Raw genomic sequence first — 23,520 nt, 5'->3', positions numbered from 1 at the left:
TGTTAAACACCCGACTCCCATGGGCCGCGACTTGGACTAAGTGTATTCTGTTTAAACAACAAGCTTGTGGGAATTCCCTGGTGGTCCAGTGGTTAGGACTCTGAGCTTCCACTTCAGGGGGCCCAGGTTCGATCCCTGGTCAGGAAACTAAGATCCCACAAGCTGCGTGGCCAAAAAACAAAACAACAACAACAAAATAACAAGCTTGTGACGTCAAGACTTTACCATCAATCCCTGTATCTCAGATAAGGAAACTCATGCAGAGGTTAAATATTTGCTTTAAGTGACTCAGTGGTTCAAGTACCCTAGATCAAGGTCCAAGCTACTGATCTGGTCGGGGAAGTATCTGTTCCTCGACATCCTGGCAGAAAATAGGCTCCCTAGGTGTCTCAGCCCCATCCCAAGACCCTTGCTGGGGCCAGCCTGGTGCTCTGCTCACCTGGGTCCCCTGGTGACCCGAGGATCTCCCGTGATCTTGCAGGATCCGAGGCTCATCCTCCAGCACGGGCTCCGAGGACCGGGCCAGGGCTGGCGCCGGGGGCCCCTCGTCCACGTCCATGTGGGGCCCACCCTCGCCATCCGTGTAGCCCTCGCCGTCCGTGTAGACGCCGCCCTCGCCGTCTGTCTCATAGTCGCTGTTGAGCCGGCTGTCGCAGCTCAGATCCGCGGAGCTGTCAGCCAGGCTGCGGTAAGGGAGGTCCAGGTTGTCCTCTGAGGAACTGTCCAGCTGCGGGTGCACATGGCCTGGCTGAGCCGAGCCCCGGCCCTCCCTGATCTTAAGAGAAAACCCCGGACCCGGGACACCACCTTCCAAACTCCAGTCCTCAACCTCAAATTGAGCCTTAACCCTTGACCCCAAGGTGAGTTCTGACCATTGACCTTGGTCCAGACTGAGACCCCAAATCTGAGCTGAGCCCCAACCCTGACTCCAGCGTCAGGAGAAGACCCCAATCCCATCTCACCCCAGGAACCAGGTCCAGATCCTAGCTCAGGTCAAATCTGGGCCTTGGCCATGGCCCCTAACCCAGCCCTAACTGCGACTGTTCCCAAACCCTCACAGGTACCTGGTCCTCGGCCGTCCAGATGGGCCGCGTCTGCTGCTCGCGGATGACAGCCTTGAGCTCTTTGTACCAGGAGTCGCTTGTGCCCTGCAGGGGGATGGTGGCTGCGGGTGGTGGGGAGGGGCATCAGCATGGCTGGAGACTCAGGCCAGGACCCACCGCCCACCCCAGACCCTAAGCTCCCACCCCACCTGTGAAGAGGTGGTCACTGTGCTTCCTCAGCTTCTGGGCCTGAACGTAGAGGCGGCGGGAGCTGCGGCGGGAGGCGGGGGCCAGCCACTGGCGCAGTGCCTTGAGGGCTGTCCGGCTCTCGGGGACACAGAAGACCACGATTGGGTAGTACTGCACGTAGTTAAGGCGCTCAATGGCTGAGGGTGTCACGTCCAGGAGTGCGTGTTTGTCCTGGGCCGGGCCAATGTTGGGGGCCGTGGGGGAGGGAGACAGAGAGACAGTGGAGGGAAAAACACCCAGAGACAGAGCATCAGAGACAGGTGAAGAATCAGAGAGACAGAGATGAAGAGTCTGAGGTCAGAGTGGACCCCAGCCTCTCACATCTGCAGGCCAGCATGTTGGGGTGGGGCTTGGTGATAGCCCAGGCCACAGTGTCTTGAGCACCAGAGCCCCAGTTCGAGTCTCTGCCTCTTCCCAGGACTTGCTGCTGTGTGACTCTGGGCAGGCTCTGTCTCCCTCAAGTCCCCCACATCACAAAGCCTCCAAGAGGGGGAAAACCACACTTGCGGGGTGTGGGGCCAGAACAGATTGGAGACCTGGGCCTCGGTTTCCCCATCCGTGAAATGGGACCCACAGCAGAGCCTTGCTTACTTTCTCTGCAATCACCCGCACGGTGTCCAGTTTGATGATCTTGGAGGGGCTGTCGGTCCTTGACATGCTCTCTGTGGAGGGGAGAGGCGACTGGCAGCTTCGGGAGGGCAGTCCACTGGCCCTTCAAATTCGTCTCCCTGCCCCTCCCCTGCTCAAGAACCCACCACGGCTCCCCATGGCCCTTGAGAGAAATCCTAACGCCAGCAGCAGCAGCAGCAGCTCCTGCTGGCCCCGCTCCTGACACCACACTGGGTCCCCTCCTGACCACGACCCTCACCTCCTCCTCCTGAACAGGAGTGGCTGTTACTGGCAGATGGGGAAACTGAGCCAGGGACATACGGTCACCAGCTCAGAGTCACTGAGCCAACGACTGGCATGATGGGGAGACGGATGCATGGTCTGTGCTCCACACACTCACTTTCTCAGGCTCGGTCCCGACTCTGGGCCTTTGCTTGGGCTGTGACCCGAAAGAAGCTACTCTCCCATCCCCTATGTGTCCTCTAGGACATGAGATGGAGTACTGCTTCCTCTAGGAAGCCCTCCTAGATAGCATGGCAGCTGAGGGAGAAGGCACGCTGGGGCCTAAAAGGAGGGGGACGCATACTTGCCTTTTTTCTCTTTGTTGTGGTAAAACGTGTGTAACATAACATGTACCAACCACCTTAACCATTTTTAAGCGCACGGATCAGTGGCATTAAGTGCATTCACACTGTGGTGCAACCATCCCCACCATCTGTCTCCAGAACTTTCTCATCTTCCCAAACTGAAACTCTGTCCCCATGAAACACTGACTCCCCATCCCCCTGGCCCCCACCATCTACTTCCTGTCTCTGTGGATGTGACCCCTCTAGGGACCTCCTGTGAGTGGAATCAGACAGTGTTTGTCTTTTTGTATCTGACTTATTTCACTGAGCACCATGTCTTCAATGTTCATCCATGTTGTAGTGAGTGTCAGAATTTCCTTCCTTTCTTAAGGCTGAATAATATTCCACGGTGTGCATGGAGCACGTTTTATTTATCCATCACCTGTCGATGGACACTTGGGTTGTGTCCATCTTTTGGCTGCCGTGAATCATGATGAATCTTCATGTACAAGTATCTGTTCAAGTTGCAGCTTTCAGTTCTTTTCACATGTCACAAAAAAAAGTTTTAACTTCTTTTTAACCATTTAAAATATATCAGTACCATTCTTGGGCTTCCCTGCTGGTGCAGTGGTTAAGAATCCGCCTGCCAATGCAGGAGACACGGGTTCGAGCCCTAGTCCAGGAAGATCCCACACGCCACGAAGCAACTAAGCCCGTGCGCCACAACTACTGAGCCCGTGTGCCACAACTACTGAAGCCTGTGCGCCTAGAGCCCATGCTCCACAAGAAGAGAAGCCACTGGACTGAGAAGCCCACGCACCTCAACAAAGAGTAGCCCCCACTCACCGCGACTAGAGAAAAGCCCACGCGCAGCAACGAAGACCCAATGCAGCCAACAATAAATAAATAAAAGAGCCACACCTATTTCAAAAATAAAATAAAATAAAAATATATATCAATGCCATTCTTTTTTTTCTTAATTTATTTATTGTTGGCTGCCATTGGGTCTTCGTTGTGGCACACGGGCTTTCTCTAGTTGCGGTGAGCGGGGGGCTACTCTCCATTGCGGTGCATGTGCTTCTCTCATTGTGGTGGCTTCTCTTGTTGCAGAGCACAGGCTCTAGGCGCACGGGCTTCAGTAGTTGCAGCACGTGGGCTCAGTAGCTGAGGCTCGCGGGCACTAGAGCTCAGGCTCAGTAGTTGTGGCGCACAGGCTTAGTTGCTCCGTGGCATGTGGGACTTCCCAGACCAGGGCTCGAACCCGTGTCCCCTGCATTGGCAGGTGGATTCTTAACCACTGCACCACCAGGGAAGTCTCTGAATACCATTCTTAATTAGCAGGCTGAATAAAAACAGCCATATTTGGCCCAGGAGAGCTGTAATTTGTTGATTCCCTACTCTAGCTTAATTGTTCCTGCAGTTGTTCATTTTTGGTCTCCTCAGGAGACCCTGTGTATTCGTTCGATGCTGTGTCTATAGCTCAATAGACAAATTTCTTGAACAAACAGACAACTGGCAATTGTCCAATTGGCTCCATTGGCAATGGCTGCTTGGTGAACTGCGTTAAGAAGGATTCTGAGGCTCTATCCAGGTAAAGGGTGGCAAGATTGTTTGAGGATGTCTGGCCCAGGGGTTGGAGGGGCTGCTGGCGGCTGATCTGCCTCATGGTTGGCATGGTTGTTCTTACTCTGTCCCCCAAACAGCATCATTAGCAGCCCCCTTATCAAGCTGCCTCAACCTGGGAAAGGGTTATGAAATGATTCACCAATAAGGTTGCTATGGGACCTGGTTTCTCACCTGCAATTTCAAACTCATCAGGCATCTCAGCAGTCAACTTCTGCATAGCAATGTCAGCCACAGGTCCCAGGATCACCACCGGGCGCTTGAAACTGGCTGCAGGGCAGAGAATCAATGACAAGAATCAGGATCCCATGTGGGGCAAAGGCTGCTAGCTTCTTGTGCAACTGCCTCTCCACTTTCTCCATAGTAGATCTAGCCAGGCCCACAGCTGCCCAGCTAAAGACTACAACTCCCAGCCTCCCTTGAAGCTAAGGATGGCCATGTGACTACATCCCGGCCAATGGGATGCAAGCAGAATGATGTGTGAAATCTGGGTTGTATCCTTCAAGGGAAGGTGTGAGACCTCTTGGCCTTCTTATACTGGGACTGTTACTTGAAAAGGAAACTTCTTGTTTATACAGTTTGGGGTCTGTCAGAGCAGCTGAACCCAGCTAACTCAGTGATTGGCAACCACCATTACAACCCTCAGGCCACATCTGATCCACTGCCTGTTTTTGTAAATAAAGTTTTATTGGCACAAAGCCACATCCAGCATGTCCCCTCTCTCCTGCCTTCCTGCAGAGTTGAGTCATTTGGACAGAAACCATCTGGCCTGTAAAGCCTAAAATACTGTCTCGCCCTTTGCAGGAAGAGCTTGTTTGACCCCTGGCCTCACCAATACTCCCTTTTACCAGTGAGGAAGTGGGTGCAGAAGGCATCTTGGCCAGAGAAAAGCGAGTAAGCAGACCACTCTTTACACCTGACCCTTCTCTTTTTCTCCTCTCCTTCTCTCTTGCTCTTAAAAACTTGATATGTTCAGATTTCTAAACTTTCGTTGGCTGGGGGTAGAAATTAAGTACGTAGCCTTTTATGTTTGAGTCTTTTTTGTCTGGACGATGGACCAGCAGCTGCTCAGCCCTTTCCCGTCCTGGTTCACCTGCTATTTCCACCCTCCCGCCATTTTCTTTAAAAAGCCTCAGCACCTGGTTTTAATCCTTCTGCCCTGAGGCTGTGGGCAAGCGCTTAATCTCTTCCCTTCCTGAAATCTGAATGAGGTGTATTTTTACCCCTGGTTCTCGGGTAGGGAAAGGATCTATGTGCTGGTTTTGTGCGTGTGTATTTTCATCCTAAAGTAACCAAAAGGGGGTATTTTGGGTGGAAGGAGAGAGGTGAGGATTGTGGCTTCTGAACACTCTTACTTGAGGGCCCCCCTCGGCCCCTCCCACCCTGGCCCACCTTCTCGCAGCACCACGCGTTCATATGGCGGGTAATGACCCTCTCTGGTCAGAGCCGACAGATCCTCACGACTCCGATGGGTGGTCTTCTTGGCTCCCCGACGAAGACCCCTCAGCCGCCAGAACTCGGCCCGTGTGCTGGAGCCCGCCGAGGCTCCAGGCCCGACCCCCACGGCCCTCTGGGCAGCCTCCAGACTGGCCAGCTGCTCTGCCCTGGAGAGAAGAGAGGAGATGAGTGAGCACCGGGGTCCGGGGTCCAGGATCACAGCCCCAAAGATGTCCAAGGCCGAATCCCGGGAACTGTGACTATGTCACCTCTCACGGCAAAGGGGACTTTGCAGGTGGGGTTAAGGCCCCTGAGATGGGGATGACCCTGGATTTCCCGGGGGTCCTAGTGTCATCACAGGGTCCTTATAAGAGGGAGGCGGGAGGGTCAGAGGCAGAGAGAGACGGGAGATGCTGCACTGCTGGCTGTGAGGATGCAGAAGGGGACGCAAGCCAGGGGTGCGGCGCCTCTAGAAGCTGGAAAAGGCGGGAACCAATGCTGCCCTGGAGCCTCTGGAGGAACCAGCCCTGCCCACGCCTGAATGTAGCCCCATCAGACTCATTTCTGACCCTAGAACATGAGAGGATAAAAGTGTGTTGTTCGAAGCCCCTAGGTTTGTGGTAATTTGTTACAGCACCTGCAGGAAACTCATACAAGCGCTGACTGGTCAGCCCTGAGCCTTCTGCATGGCTCCCCGGAGGGAATCACCAAGGATGCTAAGTAGTGATGCTGTGCCCTGTCCCAGTGGGCGGTCCGCACCTGCTCTGGCTAGGGATGATGCCCCGCTCTTTTTCCCGGAGGTCACGCCCCATGCGCACCGCCAGCCAGTGGCCTCCGCGGGCGTGGCTCTGTCCAGGGCCGGGGTACAGTGTGTCCAGCACGTGGAAGACGTCTCCGCGGGTGAAGCCCAGGCCAGACGGCGGGCTGGGCTCCATCTCAAAGTGCATGCGGATGTAGAAGGAGTCGCCCACGCCGGACTGCACCATCTTCCGGAAGACTGTGGACAGGGAGGCTTCCTGAGCTAGCAGGGCCACAGCCCAGACCCGACCCCTCCCCAGGGCCTGGCCGTGGATCCCAGCTCCACGCTCACATACACACGCGCTCTCACACACTCACGCACATACACTCACACACACTCACTGTCCTGCTTCCTCTGCGTCACCAGTTCCACCTCCTCGCCCGGGGGCAGCTCCAGCAGGAACTGCACAGCCTCCTCCCGGGTCAGGTTCCGGAATGGAGTATCATTCACCTGCCGGGAAGTGGGTGCAGGGGTGGGACAAGGGCACAAGATCCCAGCTCTTCCTCCAGACAAAGCCCTCCACCCAGCTCCTTCCAGAGCTGCTGTCAAGAGCCCCAGAGATTGGGGGACGGCTTTCTGAAAGGGGCACTGCCCTGTGGCAGCCTGGGCATCACACACACACACACACACACGTGAAGGTCTGGCCCAGAAACCAGGATACAGGGAATGCAATCGGTACAGGCATAACCGAGGCTCTGCGTGTTGTCAACATCGAGACATGAGAACGAGGGGCCACAGCTGTGACAGGACCAGGACACTGGTGAGAATTTTGTGATACTTGAAAGAGTCAAGACAGACATGCAGTCGTGACAGGGACACAATATACAGACCCGGACAGCAGGTCACAGACACTGATTATCATGGAGGTAAAGACACACAATGAAGGCGCGACCTGGATAAGGCCACGACCCGGACACGGGAGACTGGAGGTGGCACAGAAAGGGACTGTGGATGGACGCAGGGATCAAGGGTGTGGCCCAGGCAACATGGTCAGGACACGGTCAACTCAGTGACACAAACAAGGAGACTGTGACATTGATAACGAGGCAGTGACCTGGGAAAGGTCGTGAGCTGGACATCGAGGTCATGACATTGACAACAAGGATGTGACATGCACAAGGTCATGACCCAATCATCAAGGTCATGCCCCAGGCTGGGAAGCCCTTAAAATGTTTGAATGTCTCTGGGGGTCTTGCCGGTCCCCAGGGGGTCCCCGGGGGTGGACACACAAGCAGTTACAGACTCGGGTACCACCCAGCAGGCCCACCCCCAGCTTCCCCCGCTCACCTGCAGAATCTCATCTCCCTCCTGGATGCCCTGCCCATCTGCCGGGCTGCCCGCCTGCACCCCGGACACGAAGATGCCCACGTCATTGCCTCCGGCGAGCCGCAGCCCAATGTTTGCGCCCTTGAGGAAGCGGACCACCCGCGAGGCGGGGCTGTACCTGAGCAGTGAGGCAGAGACAGTCGGCATCAGGCCGAGGATGGGAGAGCCCCACCCCCATGCTGGTGCGAGAAGGCAGGTGATGGGAAGCAGGAGGCAGCCCGGGTGTGCGGGTTCTCAGCTGGGGGGCTCTGTCCTGGAGCACATACCCATGGTCCTCCACGCTCTGACCACTAGGCACGCTGTGCATGTCACAGCTCCTTTGCCTCGGGGAGTCTGAAAGGGAACAGCCAGTTTTTCCCGAGCACACTGATTGGTCCAGCCGCCAAACCTTTGCTGGGGGGTGTCCCTGCCCCTTGGAATGCAGCCCCCAGCCCCGCGCTTCTTCCCAGGGAACTGTCCCTGGCCTCTTAGGTCTGTGCCCGCCTTCCCCACTCTGCTCGGTAGAGCCTCATTGGCTGCGATCAGAAAAATCAGAGGAGGGGTGCTCAGAGTCACCACCCTCTGCTCACCTGGTTCTGACGCAGTCCTAGAATCCACTGAACCTTCCTGCCGAAGCTGGGGGCTCTCCCTGGTGGGGAACAGATTTGGGGTGAGGTGGGGGTAGGGGGATGTTGAGCAGCAATTTTTAGAAGAATTTTGATTTATTGGCACTCAGGTTCTAATCCTGGTCCTGCCCCTCTGCAGCTGTGTGACCTCCGGCCCTCTGCTTCCCCTCTCTGAGCCCGTTTCCTCCTCCGAGCCCTGGGATGGCTGAGTCGAGTCAAAGCCTCAAAATGACATGAGCCTGTGACAAACAGTCATGTTTACTGTTTTAATATTAGTGAAAAGTTATAGAAGGTGCTCTTGACCCAATGTCTGTGTCCCCCCAAATTCATATGCTGAAGTCCTAACCCCCCAGTGGGATGGTCTTAGGAGGCGGGCCTTTGGAAGTGACCAGGTTTAAATGAGGTCATGAGGGTGGGGCCCCCATGACGGGATTAGTGTCCTTATAAAAGACACCAGAGATCACTCTCTCCACCGTGGGAACACACAGCAGGAAGGAGGCCGTCCATGGGCCAGGAAGAAGCGTTCACTAGGAACCGGCCATGCCAGCACCCTGGCCATGGACTTCCGGCTTCCCGCCTATGGTGTTTTGTTAACAGCCTGAGCAGACTAACACACAGTTAAACCACAGGACGGAAAGAAAGTTCCCTGAAAAATCAACCCACTGTTAGCACAGAAGAGTTACTTTCCAGATCTTTCAGATGCTTTCAAAGAAACGGTGAGGAAATATATACTTCTGAAAGAAAATCAAGATCAGGCCATATGTTGGCATTTCCGACATACAGCCTGTGAACCCCCAGTGCTGAGTGACTGGGGGTGGGGAAAGACACTTGAGAATGATGTACCCCCAGCCCAGGTCTCACGGGGCAGGTTCAAAGAGTACAGGGTCTGCATCGGAGAAACACATCAAGTTACTTGGAGCCGTCTGTCCACAGATCCTTCTGTGTGCCCATGGAATCCCTGGGAAGATCACACAAGAGTCCCCCAAACCCTTTGAGATGCTGCCCTGTGTCACTCTGCAATCCGGTTCATTCACCATACACAATGCCAAGTGCGTTTTCCCAAGGCCTTTTCAATATACTCTCGGAGACATCCTGTTTCATGGCTGTCTAATATTCCCAAGCAAGGATTATATTATAACGATCGTAACAAAGAGCATTCACTACGGGTCAAGCACACACACACCGTCTCCTTGTGTCACCGCTAGTTAGTGCCCTAATTAGTGGTGGAGTAAGATCTGGGGCCTTGGCGTGGGCCCTCCTCTGGCCTCTAAAATGGACCACAATGACCCCCACCTCCTGGTCCTCCCGCTAACAGCCATGTGAGGGAGCTTAGAAGGGGATCATCCACTCCCAAAAGCCCACAGCCCTACACTACGTTTTGATTGTAATCTCATGAGACCATGAACCAGAACCACCCAGCTAAGCTGTCCCCAATTCCTGACTCTCAGCAACAGTGAGGTAATACATGTTTACCATTGTCTCAAGCGGCCAGGTTTGGGGGTCATTTGTTATGCGGCTGTAGATAACAGATACAACTCCCTACTTCACAGGGAACTGCAGGCTTAAATGAGGTGCCTGTTACCTAATCCCCAAGTGTTGTGCAATCATGTTTTTTAAGGCATTGAATTGTGTACCCTCAAAATTCACCTGTTGTAGTCCTAACCCCCAGGATCTCAGAATGGGACCTCATTTGGGAACAGGGTCATCACGATGTGATTAGTGAACTTGAGGTCAGACTGGGGTGGGGGCGGTGGCTAATCCAGTCTGACTGGTGTCCTTATAAAAAGGGGACATCTGGACACAGAGACACATACATGGGGGAAGATGACGTGAAGACACACAGCGGGGAGACGGCCACCTGGAAGCCAAGGAATGCCGGAGGCTACCAGAAGCTAGGAGAAAGGCCTGGAACAGATTTCCCCCTAAGAGCCTTGAGAGGCAGTGTGGCCCTGACACCGTGACTTGAGTCTTCAGTCTCCAGGGCTTTGAGACCATAAATTTCTGTGGTTCTAAGCCGACCAGTTTGTGGCACTTGGTTACTGCAGCCCCAGGAGACTAACAAAGTAACTGCCACTCTGTCCCTTTTATAAACATCATCATAACGAATAAGCATCCTCTAATCCCTGCACAGAGCTGTGGCTATTTCACTCCCAAGAGAACTCTCTAAAAGCCTTGCTCGGTGACAGGGCTTATGCATTTTGAAGTCTTCTAGGGCTTGTTGTAAAATTCTGTTATCCCTTCTTCTTTAAGTCCGTCCATATCTGGTTCTCCCAGGACCGGGAACCCTGAGCCACAATAAGGAGGCAAGAAGGACTGTGTGTGGAAGGAGAGGCCTCTTCCAGGCAGGCCGCCATGACTGCACCCTCAAGGCTACCCCATGTTGGAAAAGATAGGCCCATGTTCCCATCCCACTTGGCCATTCTAGCCGATGAGGTTACATACATGGGGGAGCTGGTTCGGCTGGCGTCCGGACTCCGCTGCCCATGCTGGGGTGGTGGTGGTACATGGGATGGTGGCGCCTGAGACAGTTCTGACCCGAGGTCTGAGATGTCTGCGGGGGAAAGCGTGTCTCAGCCATGGGCACGCCTTCCAGGCTGCCATTTCACAGAGGGGCACATCAGGCCCCTCTAAGCAAAGGGGCCCAGACCAGAGTCAGGCTCAGCTGAGGGCCTCCAGCCCTAACTTGCTGTGTGGCCTTGGGCAAGTTTCTGTCCCTCTCTGAGCCTCTCAGGACCAGGCTTCCCAACTCCTGCTTGGTCCTGCCTGGCACAGCCTGCCTCCCTGGCCCTCCATTTGAACCTCCCAGGGCTGGCCTTTTGGCCCCTCACCCTCCAGAAGGGAGCTGTCGCTGTCGCTGACGGCTGGAGGGATATTCACCAGGAACTGGCCTCGGTCCCTGAGCACCAGCAGAGTCAGTTTCCCTTCCGACTTCTCGATCAGTTGCCGTGTGTCACTCAGTGACAGATTCTCACTGGACACCCCGTTGATCTAAAAGGGATCAGGAAGGAGGAAGCAAGTTCATGAGAGATAGGGGATACTAGAAACAGATACCTTGGTGAGGGGGACTAGAAACACACAACCCTCAGGGGTTACTAAAAACAGACATTCTCAACAGAAAATGATAGAATTGCATTCCTGCTGTGAGAGGAGACTATGCCAATAACTGACCTCCAGAAGATTTCTAGAAACAGACAATTTTCTAAGAGGGGTGGAGGGGCGCTAGGGAAAAATTAAAAATGGATTGACTCTCATTTCCCCAGAGGGGGAAATTTCTCAGGAGACACTGGGAACAGATATTAGAAACAACTCTAATTGGGGGAGAGGGAGTAAATATGTGGATACCAGAAACAGACAATTTCTGGGAGGTCTGGAAACAGACATCTAGAAGTTGATTAGAAACATACAATTCCTAGGAGGGATTTAGTGTCATCTCCGCTCACCAGGAATCCATTGCTAACATTTTCTCTTGGGAATGTCTGTTTTCAGTAACCCTTCTAGCCCCCAGCCCCACCTCCAAGCTCTGTTTCAAGTGTCAGCCCCAAACTACTAGAAACAGACAATTCTTCAGGGTCACTAGAAACAGATTACTCTGAGGAAGCTCTAGAAACAATCAACCAGAAATGATTTGTATATCAAACACTAGGAATCACTAAAAACAGATTTTCAGGGGAGGAGTCTAGAAGGAAACCAAGCTCTTAAGGCAGAGCTGCTCCTCAAAGCCTGGTCTCTGGACCATTAGCATCCAGGCACCTAAGGCAGGCCCGTGAATCAGTGCTGTAGCCAGCACGTCATGTGATTCTGGGGATACTAGAAACAGACAACCCAAAGGGGGTGCTAGAAACCGACATTTGGCAATGGATTTGCAGCAGATGCGGGGAAGGGGGGAAAATCCTGCGTAGCCATCTCCAACCTTTGTGAAACAGGCCACAATGCAGGAGGCAAGTGGTTCAGAACCAGCTTTGCTGACTGTGCCATATGCCTTGGTAACACTGTTACCCTCTGGCCCCGGTCTCCCTGCCCCCTGACAGGAAGAAGGGGCTCACCTGTAGGATGAGGTCTCCTTCCTGGAGCCTGCTGTTCTGGGCAGCCAGGCCCGATTCTGTGATGTGCTTGATGAAGATCTGACTGCCCAGTTTGACCCCGAAATCTGTGGGTGGAAGAGGAGGAAAACTGAGGCAGGGCCTGGGTTCTGGGCTGCCAGGGGCTCTCAGACCTCAGCCTTCTCGCCTGCCCTCAACCATCCCACCTTCCAGGCTGCTGTCGTGCAGGGAGGGGGCAGGCTTCAGCCTGCTGCCCCTTTCCAGCGGGCACTCTCCCCCTGAAGGTGCCTGTCGGCGGGTGACAAAGCAGACCTGGTCCCCTGTAGTTGGGGGAGGTGGAACACACAAGCACCCGGTGATGCTGAGCGCTGGGAAGAGAGAAAGCTGGGAGACTTCCCTGGTGGTGCAGTGGTTAAGAATCTACCTGCCAATGCAGGGGACACAAGTTCGAACCCTGGTCTGGGAAGATCCCACATGCTGCGGGGCAACTAAGCCCGTGTGCCACAACTACTGAGCCTGCGCTCTAGAGCCCGCGAGCCACAACTACTGAAGCCCACGCACCTAGAGCCTGTGCTCTGCAACAAGAGAAGCCACTGCAATGAGAAGCCCGTGCACCACACGGAAGAGTAGCCCCTACTCGCCTCAACTAGAGAAAGCCCACGCACAGTAATGAAGACCCAACGCAGCCAAAAATAAATAAATAAAATTTTTAAATAAATAAATAAATAATTAAAAAATAAAAAGTATTAAAAGAAAAAAAGAGAGAGAGCGTAAGCCAGGGGTGGGGAGAGTGGCCACGGAGGGGCAGTTTGGGGACAGGTGTTGGGGGATGGCCTCTCTCAGGGGGTGACGTCTGAGCTGGGTCTTGGATGAAGCAAGGGAGCAAACCCTGCAGGAGTCTTGGGAAGGTCATTTCAGGTGGTGGGAACAGCCCGTGCAAAGGCCCTGGGGCAGGGATTCTGATATCATTGCGCAGCAGTCAGCAGCAGGCACCTGAGACGGAGCAGAGCCCAGGTTGTCCCTTCCCAACACCCTGATGACATCACCAAAGCGGCTTAGGGGTCACAACCCCAATACTCAGTGACATCACGATGAGCGTTTTCAGGATTATTAAAATTACAATGTGGGGTAGATATCCCAGTGTCATTTGTCACATCATGACCAAAATTCCAAGGTCACAATACTGCCATTGACTCAAGACAGGAATGAGAGATCACGTCCCTACTGTTCTATACCTACTAATCCCTCGACAGTCTACTGATGTCATGATGTGTGAGTTTCCCGTTGCTGTACCAAACCGCCACAAACGTAATGGCTATAATAGAACACGAATTTATCGAATAGTCTGAAATGGGCCTCACGGGGCTGAATCCAGGCGTGGGCAGGGCTGGTCCTTCCGGAGGCTCCAGGGCAGCATCGGTTCCTGCCTTTTCCAGCTTCTAGAGGCGCCGCATCCCTGGCTCGCGGCCCCTCCTGCATCCTCACAGCCAGCAGCGCAGCATCTCCCGTCTCTCTCTGCCTCTGACCCTGCCGCCTCCCTCTTATAAGGACCCTGTGATGACACTAGGAGCCCCGGGGGAATGCAGGGTCACCCCCATCTCAGGCGCCTTAATTTAACCCCACCTGCAAAGTCCCCTCTGCCCTATGAGGTGACACATCTGCAGGTCCTGGGACCGGGATGTGGGTATCTTTGGAGGCCATTATTCTGCTGACCACACACCACATGTGATCAGATTTTGGGGCAGCAGTGCTGCCTGTTCCCGGGGATGCCAAGCCCCACTGCCGACAACGTGGCCCCCACGCTCACCGTCGCTGTCTCTCCTCCGCACCAGCACGGACTTCACGGGCCGCATGCGCATGTCCTGCCGCGGCAGCCGCTTGAAGCCAGACACCAGGGCCAGCCCGTTGGCCTCGGAGCCGCCGCTCGGGCTCCTGCGCCCATGGCTGCTGGCCTGGCTCCGGCGACCTGTCCTTGGCCGGCGGGAGCGCTCGCCCCAGGAGTGGCCAGAGCCGCTGGACGTGTCACCCTCATAGCCCTGGCCGTGGTCAGCCTCGTCCAGGCGCCGCGGCCCATCTTCCTCATCTGAGTCCTGGTGTCCCAGGCCAGAGGTGGCCTTGGTGGCGGGCAGCTGGACTTTCCGGGGACGCTTCACTGTCTGTTAGGGCAGGCAGAAATGGTCGGGGTGGCAGGGGGCAGCTCAAGGCTTTGCCCCATCCCATGGCGGACCCTGGGGGACTCTGGTCTCTCTGGGCCTTAACATCCAAGCTGTGAATGGAAACAAGATTCCACTTGCTTGGGGAAGCTTATACTCATACTGCCCATGGGCAACAAGACCAGGAGAAGTGGGGTCAGCCAGGGGCTGCCTCTCCCACCGAGCCCCCACTCACAATGTTGGCCACTTTTGTGCAGGTCTTGAGTATCTGAATGGCGAAGGTGGAGGTGACACTCTCCATGGAGACCCCATTCACCATGACGATGTGGTCCCCTGTCCTGAGGGAGGAGGCCGGATCTCAGGGAGGAGACATCACCCAGAAGCCTCTCTCCCCAGGCCTGCCCTGAGGGCCCCTGGAAGGTACCCCCATGTGTACAAAGCCTGCTTCTGATTTACTGGTGTCCCCAGTCTCATGAAGACATTTATCCTTCTGGGCCTCAGTTTCCTCATCTGTAAAATGGGGCTGATCGCAGAACCCACATAGTGAAATGCAATCATCGAACATAAGCTGCAATTACACCTGGTGTCCCTGTACCCCCTCACTTCTTTCTCTCGGGCCCTCTCTTCCTGCTTTTCTCCCCTTCTCTCCCTGTCCGTTTTGTACTCTCTCTCTCTGAAGCTGGTCGCTGATTCTGAGCTGAGCCATATCACCCGTCAGCCTCTTGGGTCCCAGAACCATTTTCCCAACATAACTCTCAGGAGCCTTCTATCCCCAAGAGCTCAGGACACTGGGTCTCTCTCCCTCCAGCCAAAAAGAGGTTTCCAGGATATTTGCTCTGGGAGCATCCTGGGGCCACTATGACCCCCAGAACTCATCAGAGGACCAGTGCCTTGAGGAGAGTGGGGGCTAGTCACTGTCTGTCCTTCTGCCAGCCCCAAGTCCTGTACTGACAGAGCTGGAAGGCGCCAGGCACTTTCCAGCCTCCTGGTTTGGGCCCACACAGTTCCCTCCTCTTGATGTGTCCCCCCCACCCCCACACCCGCCGGAACCCAGCTGCCTTGACACTCACTGTAGCCGGCCCTCAGCTGGTCCTCCGGGCACCACATCGGACACAACCACTGATCCACCGGGCCGGTCTCGGCCACCAGATATTGCAATGCCGAAGCCTCGGCGGGGGTCCTGAGGGGGGGATGAGAGACAGAACGTGATTTTGCTTCTCACTGGGACAAAGGCTGTCCTGCAGGAACCAACCCACCATTCCCATCAGCACCCACGCGGAGGGAGGGAGGCCTCACCTTGCTGATCGTGACTGTGTGCTGTTCCCAGATGGTCAGCTCCTCCATGTCCAGCACCTGGTGGGAGGTGACAGGGAAGGTGGACATGAGGTCTATCAGAGCAATCAGGGCTCCCCATACCTGGGTGGGTGTGGAGCCTGGCTCTGACACTCTCATGGCCCAAGTCTGTGAGTTAGTTGCTACCTCTCCTGAGATCTCAGTTTTCTCATCTGCAAAATGGACTTAAATCAGTGGTTCTCAATCCAGGACCATTCTACCCCCTCTCCCAGAGGGCACTGGGTGGTATCTGGGGACATCTGTGGTTGTTATGATTGGGGGGTGCTCCTGGCATCGAGGGGGTGGGGGCCAGGGGTGCTGCTCAAACCCCTACATGTAGTGCACAGTCAGACCCCACCACAAACAATGACCCATCTCCAAATGTTAATAGTGCCATACTGTGGTGGGAGCAGAGGAAATGTTAGTCCTTGTCACTGTCCCTCTGGAAGGTCTGGCTCAGTCCCTGTGGTGGTGGTGGTGGGGATCTAGCAAGGCCTGCAGACACAAGGGTCTCACTCTGCTCCAGACACTCAGGGCTCCTCGATGTTCCTCCCACACACCAAGCCTGGTCCTGCCCCAGGACCTTTGCACGAGCCATCTCCTCTGCTTGGATCTCTCTTCCCCCAGATCTGCACCTGGCCCGCTCCCTCACCTCCTTCTCCCAACCACCCTGTCTGGAACTGGAATGCTTGCCATCCCACAACAGACCAGTTTATCCTCCTTTCCCTGATTCCTGGTTCACAGAACTTGTGATCCCTTGACACTCTCTAGGTTTTTAAAATCTGGTCACTGCCCTTCTGCCTCTAGAATATTGGCTTCAGAGGTCAGAGATTTTTATCTGCCTCATTCAAAGCTGATCCTGAGTGCCTGGATCATAGGAGAGATTCTAACTATCTAAGAAATGAATGAATGAATGAAGTGCTTCCTTTGCGCCAAGCACTTCACAGGTAAGATCTCATTTAATCTGCTCACTAAGGGGCATTCTATGATGCCCCGTCACAGAAGAGGAAAGCCAGGCACAGAGAGGGGAAGTCACTTGCCAAGACAACAGAGCAGTTGAGGGTGGGGCTGGAGGGTGGGGCTGTGGGGCGTGAATTCTGTTATTTTCAAGCCCAAGGTACAGATGAGATCACAGGCTCGGGGAGTAGAGGTCACTCAGCCGGGAGATGCTGGCAGAAGCGGGGGATGTGGAACCCTCCGGGAAGCCAGCCCCCACCCATCCCTTACCTTCCGCCGGGCTGTCCCACTACCTGGGGGCCTTGTAGAAATGATGCTCCCTCCCTCCCCAGCCTGGTTGCCCAGCTCAGCACTGCAAGGGCGGGGGACTCCCTGTGAGCCCTCCGCTGGTGTGATGTGTTCTGGTGCCTTTTCTTAGAGGTTCCCGGGAGAGCAGCATTCCAAGCTCCCCCGAGGTAGGAAGGGGGCAGAGAAGAGGGAAACAAAGACAAGGGCAGGGCCTCACGGACACCCCTGGGAGCCAGGTCTGCTCTCTCAACTGAGCCTCAAATTCTGCAGTCTGCCCTTTGCTGGCTGTGGTGGTGCCTCTCCCAGCCTCATCTTCCCCATCTGTGAAATGGGTACCTCCCTCACCCCCACCGCCCCGTCTTTCAGCGCTGAGGTGTGGGAAGCGGGCGTGGAGTCATGCACGAATAGCAGAAGGAGCCTCTAGGAGAGATGACAGTGCTGTTGTGAGAAGTAATAATAATGACCTTCTTCCTCTGCATAATACTACTAAGCAACACTATTCCGTGCGCTGCCAGCGAGCGCATTGCATGTACCCATTCATTTACTCCTGAGTGACCTCAGAAATGGCACTTCTCCTATTCCTGCCTTCCTGCCTTACAGGGAAGGAAAGGGAAGCCCAGAGAGGTTCAGTAACTTGCTGGAGCTCACACAGCGCGCCGCAAACCTTGGCAGCCCATCCCATACCTTTAAACTTAACCACCAGGCTACAGTATCCTTCTGTTTTTTTTTTTTTTCTTTCTGAACTTATTTTTCAGAACAGAATCTTTTCACTTGCTCTGATTTTATGCTTAGTGTCATTAAACGGCCTCCCAGAATTTTGATTTCTTGGCCTTATTTTAAGAAACAGCCCACAGGGAGTCAGGGCCCCTAAGGGGGCAGGCACAGGTGGCTGGGGCTTGTCCCAGCTTGTGTAGATTTGCCTCCATGGATACTGCAGGACTCTCCATGACCCATGGGGTCACGCCTAACGTCACATCCCACCTCAACTTAGTTCCAAACATTTCCCTGGCAGTGCCCTGTGCCTGGTTACCCTCCCAGGATGCACACAGCTGCCCCGGACACTCAGGTCTCAGCTCAAACGCAACCTCCCCAGGGGACCCTACTAGACTAGCCAATCTTCCCTGGCACCCTACCACCCCTCCCTACTTAATTTATGAGGTTTTATTCATGATATCCAAAACCATCTTAAATTATCCTGTTTAATCATCAGTTAGTGAGTTTCTGGTCTTTCCTCTTGGTCTGTGAAGGTTGGGCAGGGCTGTCTCTCTGGGTACGTTGGTGATGGGCCCTCCAATCAGCTCCTTTCCAGGCTTTTGCACATGCTGCGCTCCCTGGCAAACTCTTATTCATCCTTCACAGCCCCAGTGCCATTGTCTCTTCCTCCAGGAAATGAGTCCTCAAAGCCCCCCGCCCCCCACACACATTTTATGTCTCTGATTACTGGGGCCTGGGATGTCCCAGTCCACCTGTCTCCCCTACATCCCTCTAGTCAGGGGATTCCTAGTGGGCAGGGCTGGGGGCCCTGGGACCCCAGCATTGTCCCCACAAGGCCAGGCACGCGGGAGTTTGAGGAATGCGTGAATGGTGGAATAAAAGGCTGATTCCGCCAGGAACTCAACCAGGTACGTCCTGAGTTCCTAGCCTCCTCAGCCCCTCCTCCGTCGAGGTGCGCTCCGAGGGGGCGGGGCCCGGGCCTTCGTCCTCGCCCCCTGCCACGCGCGGGACAGAAACACCGGAGAGGAGACGCCTCCAGAGGGACAGGTCTTACCAAGGCACACCGCCCCGGGCACTTGGCTACCAGGCTGCAGTCCGCTCTCCCCCTCCCCACTCCAACCTCTGGGAACAACGGCGGGGGTGGGGAGGGGGAGGGGAAGGGGGGGTCACAAATACTCGAGCTGGGGACTGGATTCTGGGAGCGGTTCCTTGCTGCCGGGAAGGAGGCGGCGGGAACCAGAACTGCCCGGCCCTAGAGCCTCGGGCGGTCCGGCCCGGGGCGAGCCAGGTAAACAGCCTAGGCCTGTTTACCCCTCTGGGGCCCGACCTGAGACCGAGCGGGGTGGGTGTGACAAAGTCGATTCAAGTTTCAGCCCTGGAGAGCGAAGTCCCCCAAGACAGAGCCACAGGGATTCCCTCTTGCAGCCCCGGTCGGCTTGCTCGGTGCAAAACGGGGCTCTCGACGCCCATGTCTACCAGGTCGCCCAAGTGAACGGCTCTGTATACAGTAGGCACCCAATAAATGGGGATCCCCTCGTCCGCAGCCTAGCCGCATTCGCCAAAGCCGCTCCCGCCCACATATGAAGTCCCTGCCCACGGTTCCGCCCTTAGTGCTCAAGCTTAACTCCGCTGATCTCCCGGGAAACCGGGCACCTACTACGTGCCAGGCGCTTTGCAACACACTTTTGTCCTGGAATCCTTCCTACACCCTTCTATAAAGTGACCACCGTCCACTTTATAGATGAGGTTCGGAGACGTATGGATTCAGCGGCCCAAAGTTACGGAGAAAAAAATGGGATTTGAACTCAGGTCTACCTGCGAAGGCAGACCCAGGACAGAGGAAGCTCCCGGAGGCCGCTCTGGAGGCCAGTGGGCGCGGACGCCTCTGCCCGTGCAGCCTCGGGCTAGCCACCACATTCCTCTGGGCCTCAGTTTCCCCATCTGTTACCTAGGCAGAGGGTGATCTGGGGTCCTGGATCCAGGTCCCAGCCCTGACCCCAGCTCGGTCCCCTCTCCCTCCCGCCCTCGGCGGGCTACTCGCCTGGAATCTCACCGCCATAGTCCACCCGGGGGCCGTCCAGTGCCTCTGCCCCAGGGGGTCCTAGAAACAATGGGCCCCCACCCTGGCGTGAGGGAGGAGGCTGGGGAGGGTCGCGACGAAGCAGGTCCCCGGCTCTCGCCCTCCTCCAGCCCGCTCCGCCGCTGGGGCTGCACCTGCACCTCTTCCTCCTCCGTGGCCCCTACCGGCTCCGCCCCCGCCCCGACACGCCTTCGGGACGCCGCCGAGGCAGCCTTCGTCCCCCTTCCCCTCCCAGTACAGGATCCAGGCCCAGGGGTGGGAATTCCAGGCTGGGTTTTCCGCCCAGCTGAGCACTAGCCAGCGGCGGGGCTGGAGACCAGCCAGGCAAGGCTGCAAGGAAGACCCGGAAGGGATTACAGCCGCGTTCGGAACGGAGCCTGCGCTTCGGAAAGTTTAACATCCGAGAAAAACTCTACATGTTGAAATTCAGTAGGGAGATCTCTTGGATTAGGAGCTAGTCAAGGGTCAGAGACCTCAGGAGCATAGGGCTGGTCTTTCTCGGGTCACCCCCATCTTCGGGAGGTTTACCCTATTTTAGAGAGAGAAAACGGAGGCCCAGGGAGGCCAGGGGCATGGACTCTCTGAAGGCGCACAGCGGCCGCCTCTGGGCCTGCCCCGAATCCAGTGGTACCCGCCTGTCTTCACACCTAGCACCTGGCTGGGTCCCCAGCTGGGGAGGGCGGGGCGGCGAGGGCGGAGGAAATTCTTTAGGTTCCTCTGAGTTAAGGTCAGGCTTCTTTCTCCCCACCCAGCCTCACCCTCAGGAGCCATCTAGGAACTACAGGACGAGAGCAGGAAACCCTCTACCTGGGGGTGAGGGAGGGAGGAAGTCACCTGGATGGGTGGAGCCACCATCGGCCCCACCCACACATTCCTTTGTGCTTAAAAAAAATAGACCTTGAGGCCCAGCTGTTCCTGTGCCCCATCTCAGGCCAAGGTTGAAGGGGCAAATCTGGGCATAGACACCACTTCCCAGCCTCATCCAGTCAAGACTGGGCAGAGAGGAACTCCAGACTGTGGGAAGGGGGGAGGCAGAGGGGAAAATGGAGGATCAGGGAAGTGTTCCTGGAGGAGGGGGTATTGCCACTAGGGTTTTTAGGGTTGGATAAGAGTTTGCCAAGTGTACAAGACAGAGAATATAATCAAAACCTTTGAGGCCCCCAAAGTTGATTTCTCACCACTCCCCACTGCAGTTATCCCCCAAAACCTAGTCTGGAGACCCCAGTTAGCCAGAATCAACCCCTCAAGAGTCCCCAAAGGCCCCCAAGGCAATAAATATTTGCAGAAGTCCCCTTCTAAGGACCTGCTTGGAACCTCATGGCTAAAGGGGAAAGCTCAGTCTTTCCCGACATGACCTTGGGTCACCAGCAGGTGGCACACAACATGATTTTAGGTAGAAGAAAGTCAAATATTTTCTAAATAGATGTGTATTTGCTTTACTGACTCATAGGACAAAACATAAATAGGTTCCCCACTGCCACGTGCATGCAGGGGTTCGTGGCTGCGATTACTGGGGAGGACTGGGGAGGAGTTACTGATTGGATGTAGGTCTGGCAAAATAAGTTGGCTCATGCTTATAGAGTATTTGCTTTGCTCCAGCCACTGTTACACGGATATCCACGTGACCATTTTGCAGCTGAGAAAACTGAGGCCAGATGGGTCGAGTGGCAAGCCCAACTAGGAGAGCTGGATTTGGCCCTGGACTTGGCTCTCTTTGACCCCACACCGCTCAGTCTATACCCGTGCTTCTCACTGTAGCGTAATTTGCCCCCCATCCCCCAGCCTGACACCCCAGGGAACGGTTGGGCCCCAAAAGCCAATAGTGCTGAGGTAGAGAAACCCCACTTTAAACCCCTCTAAGAAGGGGGTCAACCACCACAAGACACATGGTCTTCCTCCAGCCACCTCACATATTCATGCCCTGCTCAGGAACACTCACTGGGACTTCCCTGGTGTCACAGTGGTTAAGAATCCTCCTGCTAATGCAGGGGACATGGGTTTGATCCCTGGACCAGGAAGATCCCACATGCCTCGGAGCAACTAAGCCCGAGTGCCACAACTACTGAGCCTGCGCTCTAGAGCCAGGGAGCCACAACTACTGAAGCCTGCGTGCTTCAACTACTGAAGCCTGCACGCCTAGAGCACGTGCTCCACAGCAAGAGAAGCCCCCGTTCACTGCAACTAGAGAAAGCCCCCGGGCAGCAACGAAGACCCAACGCGGCCAAAAATAAGTAAATAAATAAATTTCAAAAAAAGAACACTCAGTGTCTCCCTAGTACCCATCGGATGACGCTGTGCTCAAATGCAGGGCTTTGGAGAAGGGTGCGTCCACTGCTGCCTCACAGGCCAGAGGCGGTGTCATTCATGCATTCATTTTCCCACCTATTCAGTCATTCACTCAACAAAAATATTGCAAGCCCCTGCTATGCGCCAAGTACAGAAAGGAGAAGTGATGGGGGACGGAATTCCCGTCTGAAATTGCAGTGCCAACTACAACCAGGAGGGAGCAGTGTGCGCATGGCCGGAAGGGGTGGGGGAAGGGAGGATTCAGAGAAACCTGTGGGATGATCCTCCTCTGCCCCCTCTGAGCACCTACAGGGAAACTGAGGCCCAAAGGGGGTAGGGACTGGGTTGAGGTCTCCCAGTGTGGGTCGTGGCCGCCAGGAGGGGTGGGAGCCTGGGGGGTTCGTTCACGCTGGGAGCTTGGGGTCTCCCTGGGGTAGGCTGCTTTGCGGGGCTGCAGGCGGCTGAGGTCTTATCTGTGGCCTAACAGGTCTGACCAGAGCCCAAGAATGAAGCAGCTCTGCAGCCTGGCTGGGCGCTGGCTCATTCACTCGAGGTTTACTGATCGCCTACTGTGTATACCCAGCACTGATGCAGACCCAGTCCCTGCCCTAAAGGAAGCCAAGGGTCCTCCGGGGAGATAGACAATAATCAGATCATCACGTAACAGAAAAAACAAGTCCGACCTAGATTTCTGAGAGCATAGGTACAGAGGCACAACCTGGGCTGGGGGCTCTGGGAGGGCTTCTCTGAGGAGGTGGTACTGAGATTAATAGGAGTGACCTAAGTGAGAGGTATCTGGGCAGAAGTAACAGCTAGACCTGAAGGAGGTAAGGGAGGCGCCATGGGAGAGCTGGTGCAAAGGTCCTGGGGCAGGACCATGCCTGGCGTGTAGGAGGAACAACGAGGAGGCCCGTGTGTCTGGAGCAGAGTGAGCGAGGGGGAGAGAGGGAGGAGGGGAGGGCAGGGAGGGGACGGGGCAGGTCGTGCAGGTCCCTGTGGGCTGCCGGGAGGACTTGGGTTTTTACCTCCAGGGAGGCCGGACCCTGGAGGGCTGTGGGCAGAGGAGGGGCGGGGCCTGACTCGGTGCTCACAGGCGCACTCTGGTGGCCACTGTCGAGAGGACAGACTGGGGGCTGTAGGCGGGAGCTGGGGGAGCAGAGACTCCAAACCCAGAGGCCCTGAAAAAAAAAATGTTTTAAATAAACATTTTATTTTGAGGACTTCCCTGGCGGTCCAGTGGTTAGGACTCTGAACTTCCACTGCAGGGGGCCCAGGTTCAATTCGTGGTCGGGGAACTTAGATCCCACAAGCCACACAGCGTGGCCAAAAAACAAAAGAAACATTTTATTTTGGACTAGTTTTAAATTGACAGATAAGTGGTAGACATAATTTAGAGAGTCCGCCTATGTTTCT

The 23,520-nt window shown here is 55.4% G+C and overlaps 1 protein-coding gene and 1 non-coding gene across 2 annotated transcripts in view; one reads left to right on the top strand and one right to left on the bottom strand.

Annotated features, from left to right (window-relative positions):
- The window catches only part of TJP3 (tight junction protein 3), a 29,438-nt gene that overhangs the window by 1,177 nt on the left and 4,741 nt on the right, over window positions 1-23,520 (bottom strand). Inside the window, exons 2-19 of the mRNA XM_067734317.1 lie at window positions 15,747-15,803; window positions 15,521-15,630; window positions 14,686-14,788; window positions 14,105-14,453; window positions 12,301-12,404; window positions 11,086-11,245; window positions 10,700-10,808; window positions 8,222-8,280; window positions 7,919-7,985; window positions 7,614-7,770; window positions 6,668-6,776; window positions 6,287-6,524; window positions 5,483-5,694; window positions 4,265-4,360; window positions 1,884-1,954; window positions 1,253-1,463; window positions 1,065-1,165; window positions 440-727 (exon numbers count right to left, since the gene is read on the bottom strand). Of these exons, the coding sequence (XP_067590418.1) occupies window positions 440-727; window positions 1,065-1,165; window positions 1,253-1,463; window positions 1,884-1,954; window positions 4,265-4,360; window positions 5,483-5,694; window positions 6,287-6,524; window positions 6,668-6,776; window positions 7,614-7,770; window positions 7,919-7,985; window positions 8,222-8,280; window positions 10,700-10,808; window positions 11,086-11,245; window positions 12,301-12,404; window positions 14,105-14,453; window positions 14,686-14,788; window positions 15,521-15,630; window positions 15,747-15,794 (2,592 nt within the window). The 5' untranslated portion in view covers window positions 15,795-15,803. The remainder of the gene's footprint in view (window positions 1-439; window positions 728-1,064; window positions 1,166-1,252; window positions 1,464-1,883; window positions 1,955-4,264; window positions 4,361-5,482; window positions 5,695-6,286; window positions 6,525-6,667; window positions 6,777-7,613; window positions 7,771-7,918; window positions 7,986-8,221; window positions 8,281-10,699; window positions 10,809-11,085; window positions 11,246-12,300; window positions 12,405-14,104; window positions 14,454-14,685; window positions 14,789-15,520; window positions 15,631-15,746; window positions 15,804-23,520) is intronic.
- TRNAG-UCC (transfer RNA glycine (anticodon UCC)) lies at window positions 75-147 on the top strand. Its single transcript has one exon. It is a non-coding gene; the product is annotated as a tRNA-Gly (tRNA).

The sequence above is a fragment of the Pseudorca crassidens genome, chromosome 3 (assembly GCF_039906515.1).
Source record: "Pseudorca crassidens isolate mPseCra1 chromosome 3, mPseCra1.hap1, whole genome shotgun sequence".
NCBI classification, from domain to species: domain Eukaryota; kingdom Metazoa; phylum Chordata; class Mammalia; order Artiodactyla; family Delphinidae; genus Pseudorca; species Pseudorca crassidens.
The sequence above is the reverse complement of the archived record's forward strand: the minus strand, read 5'-3'. Positions and strand labels throughout refer to the sequence as shown.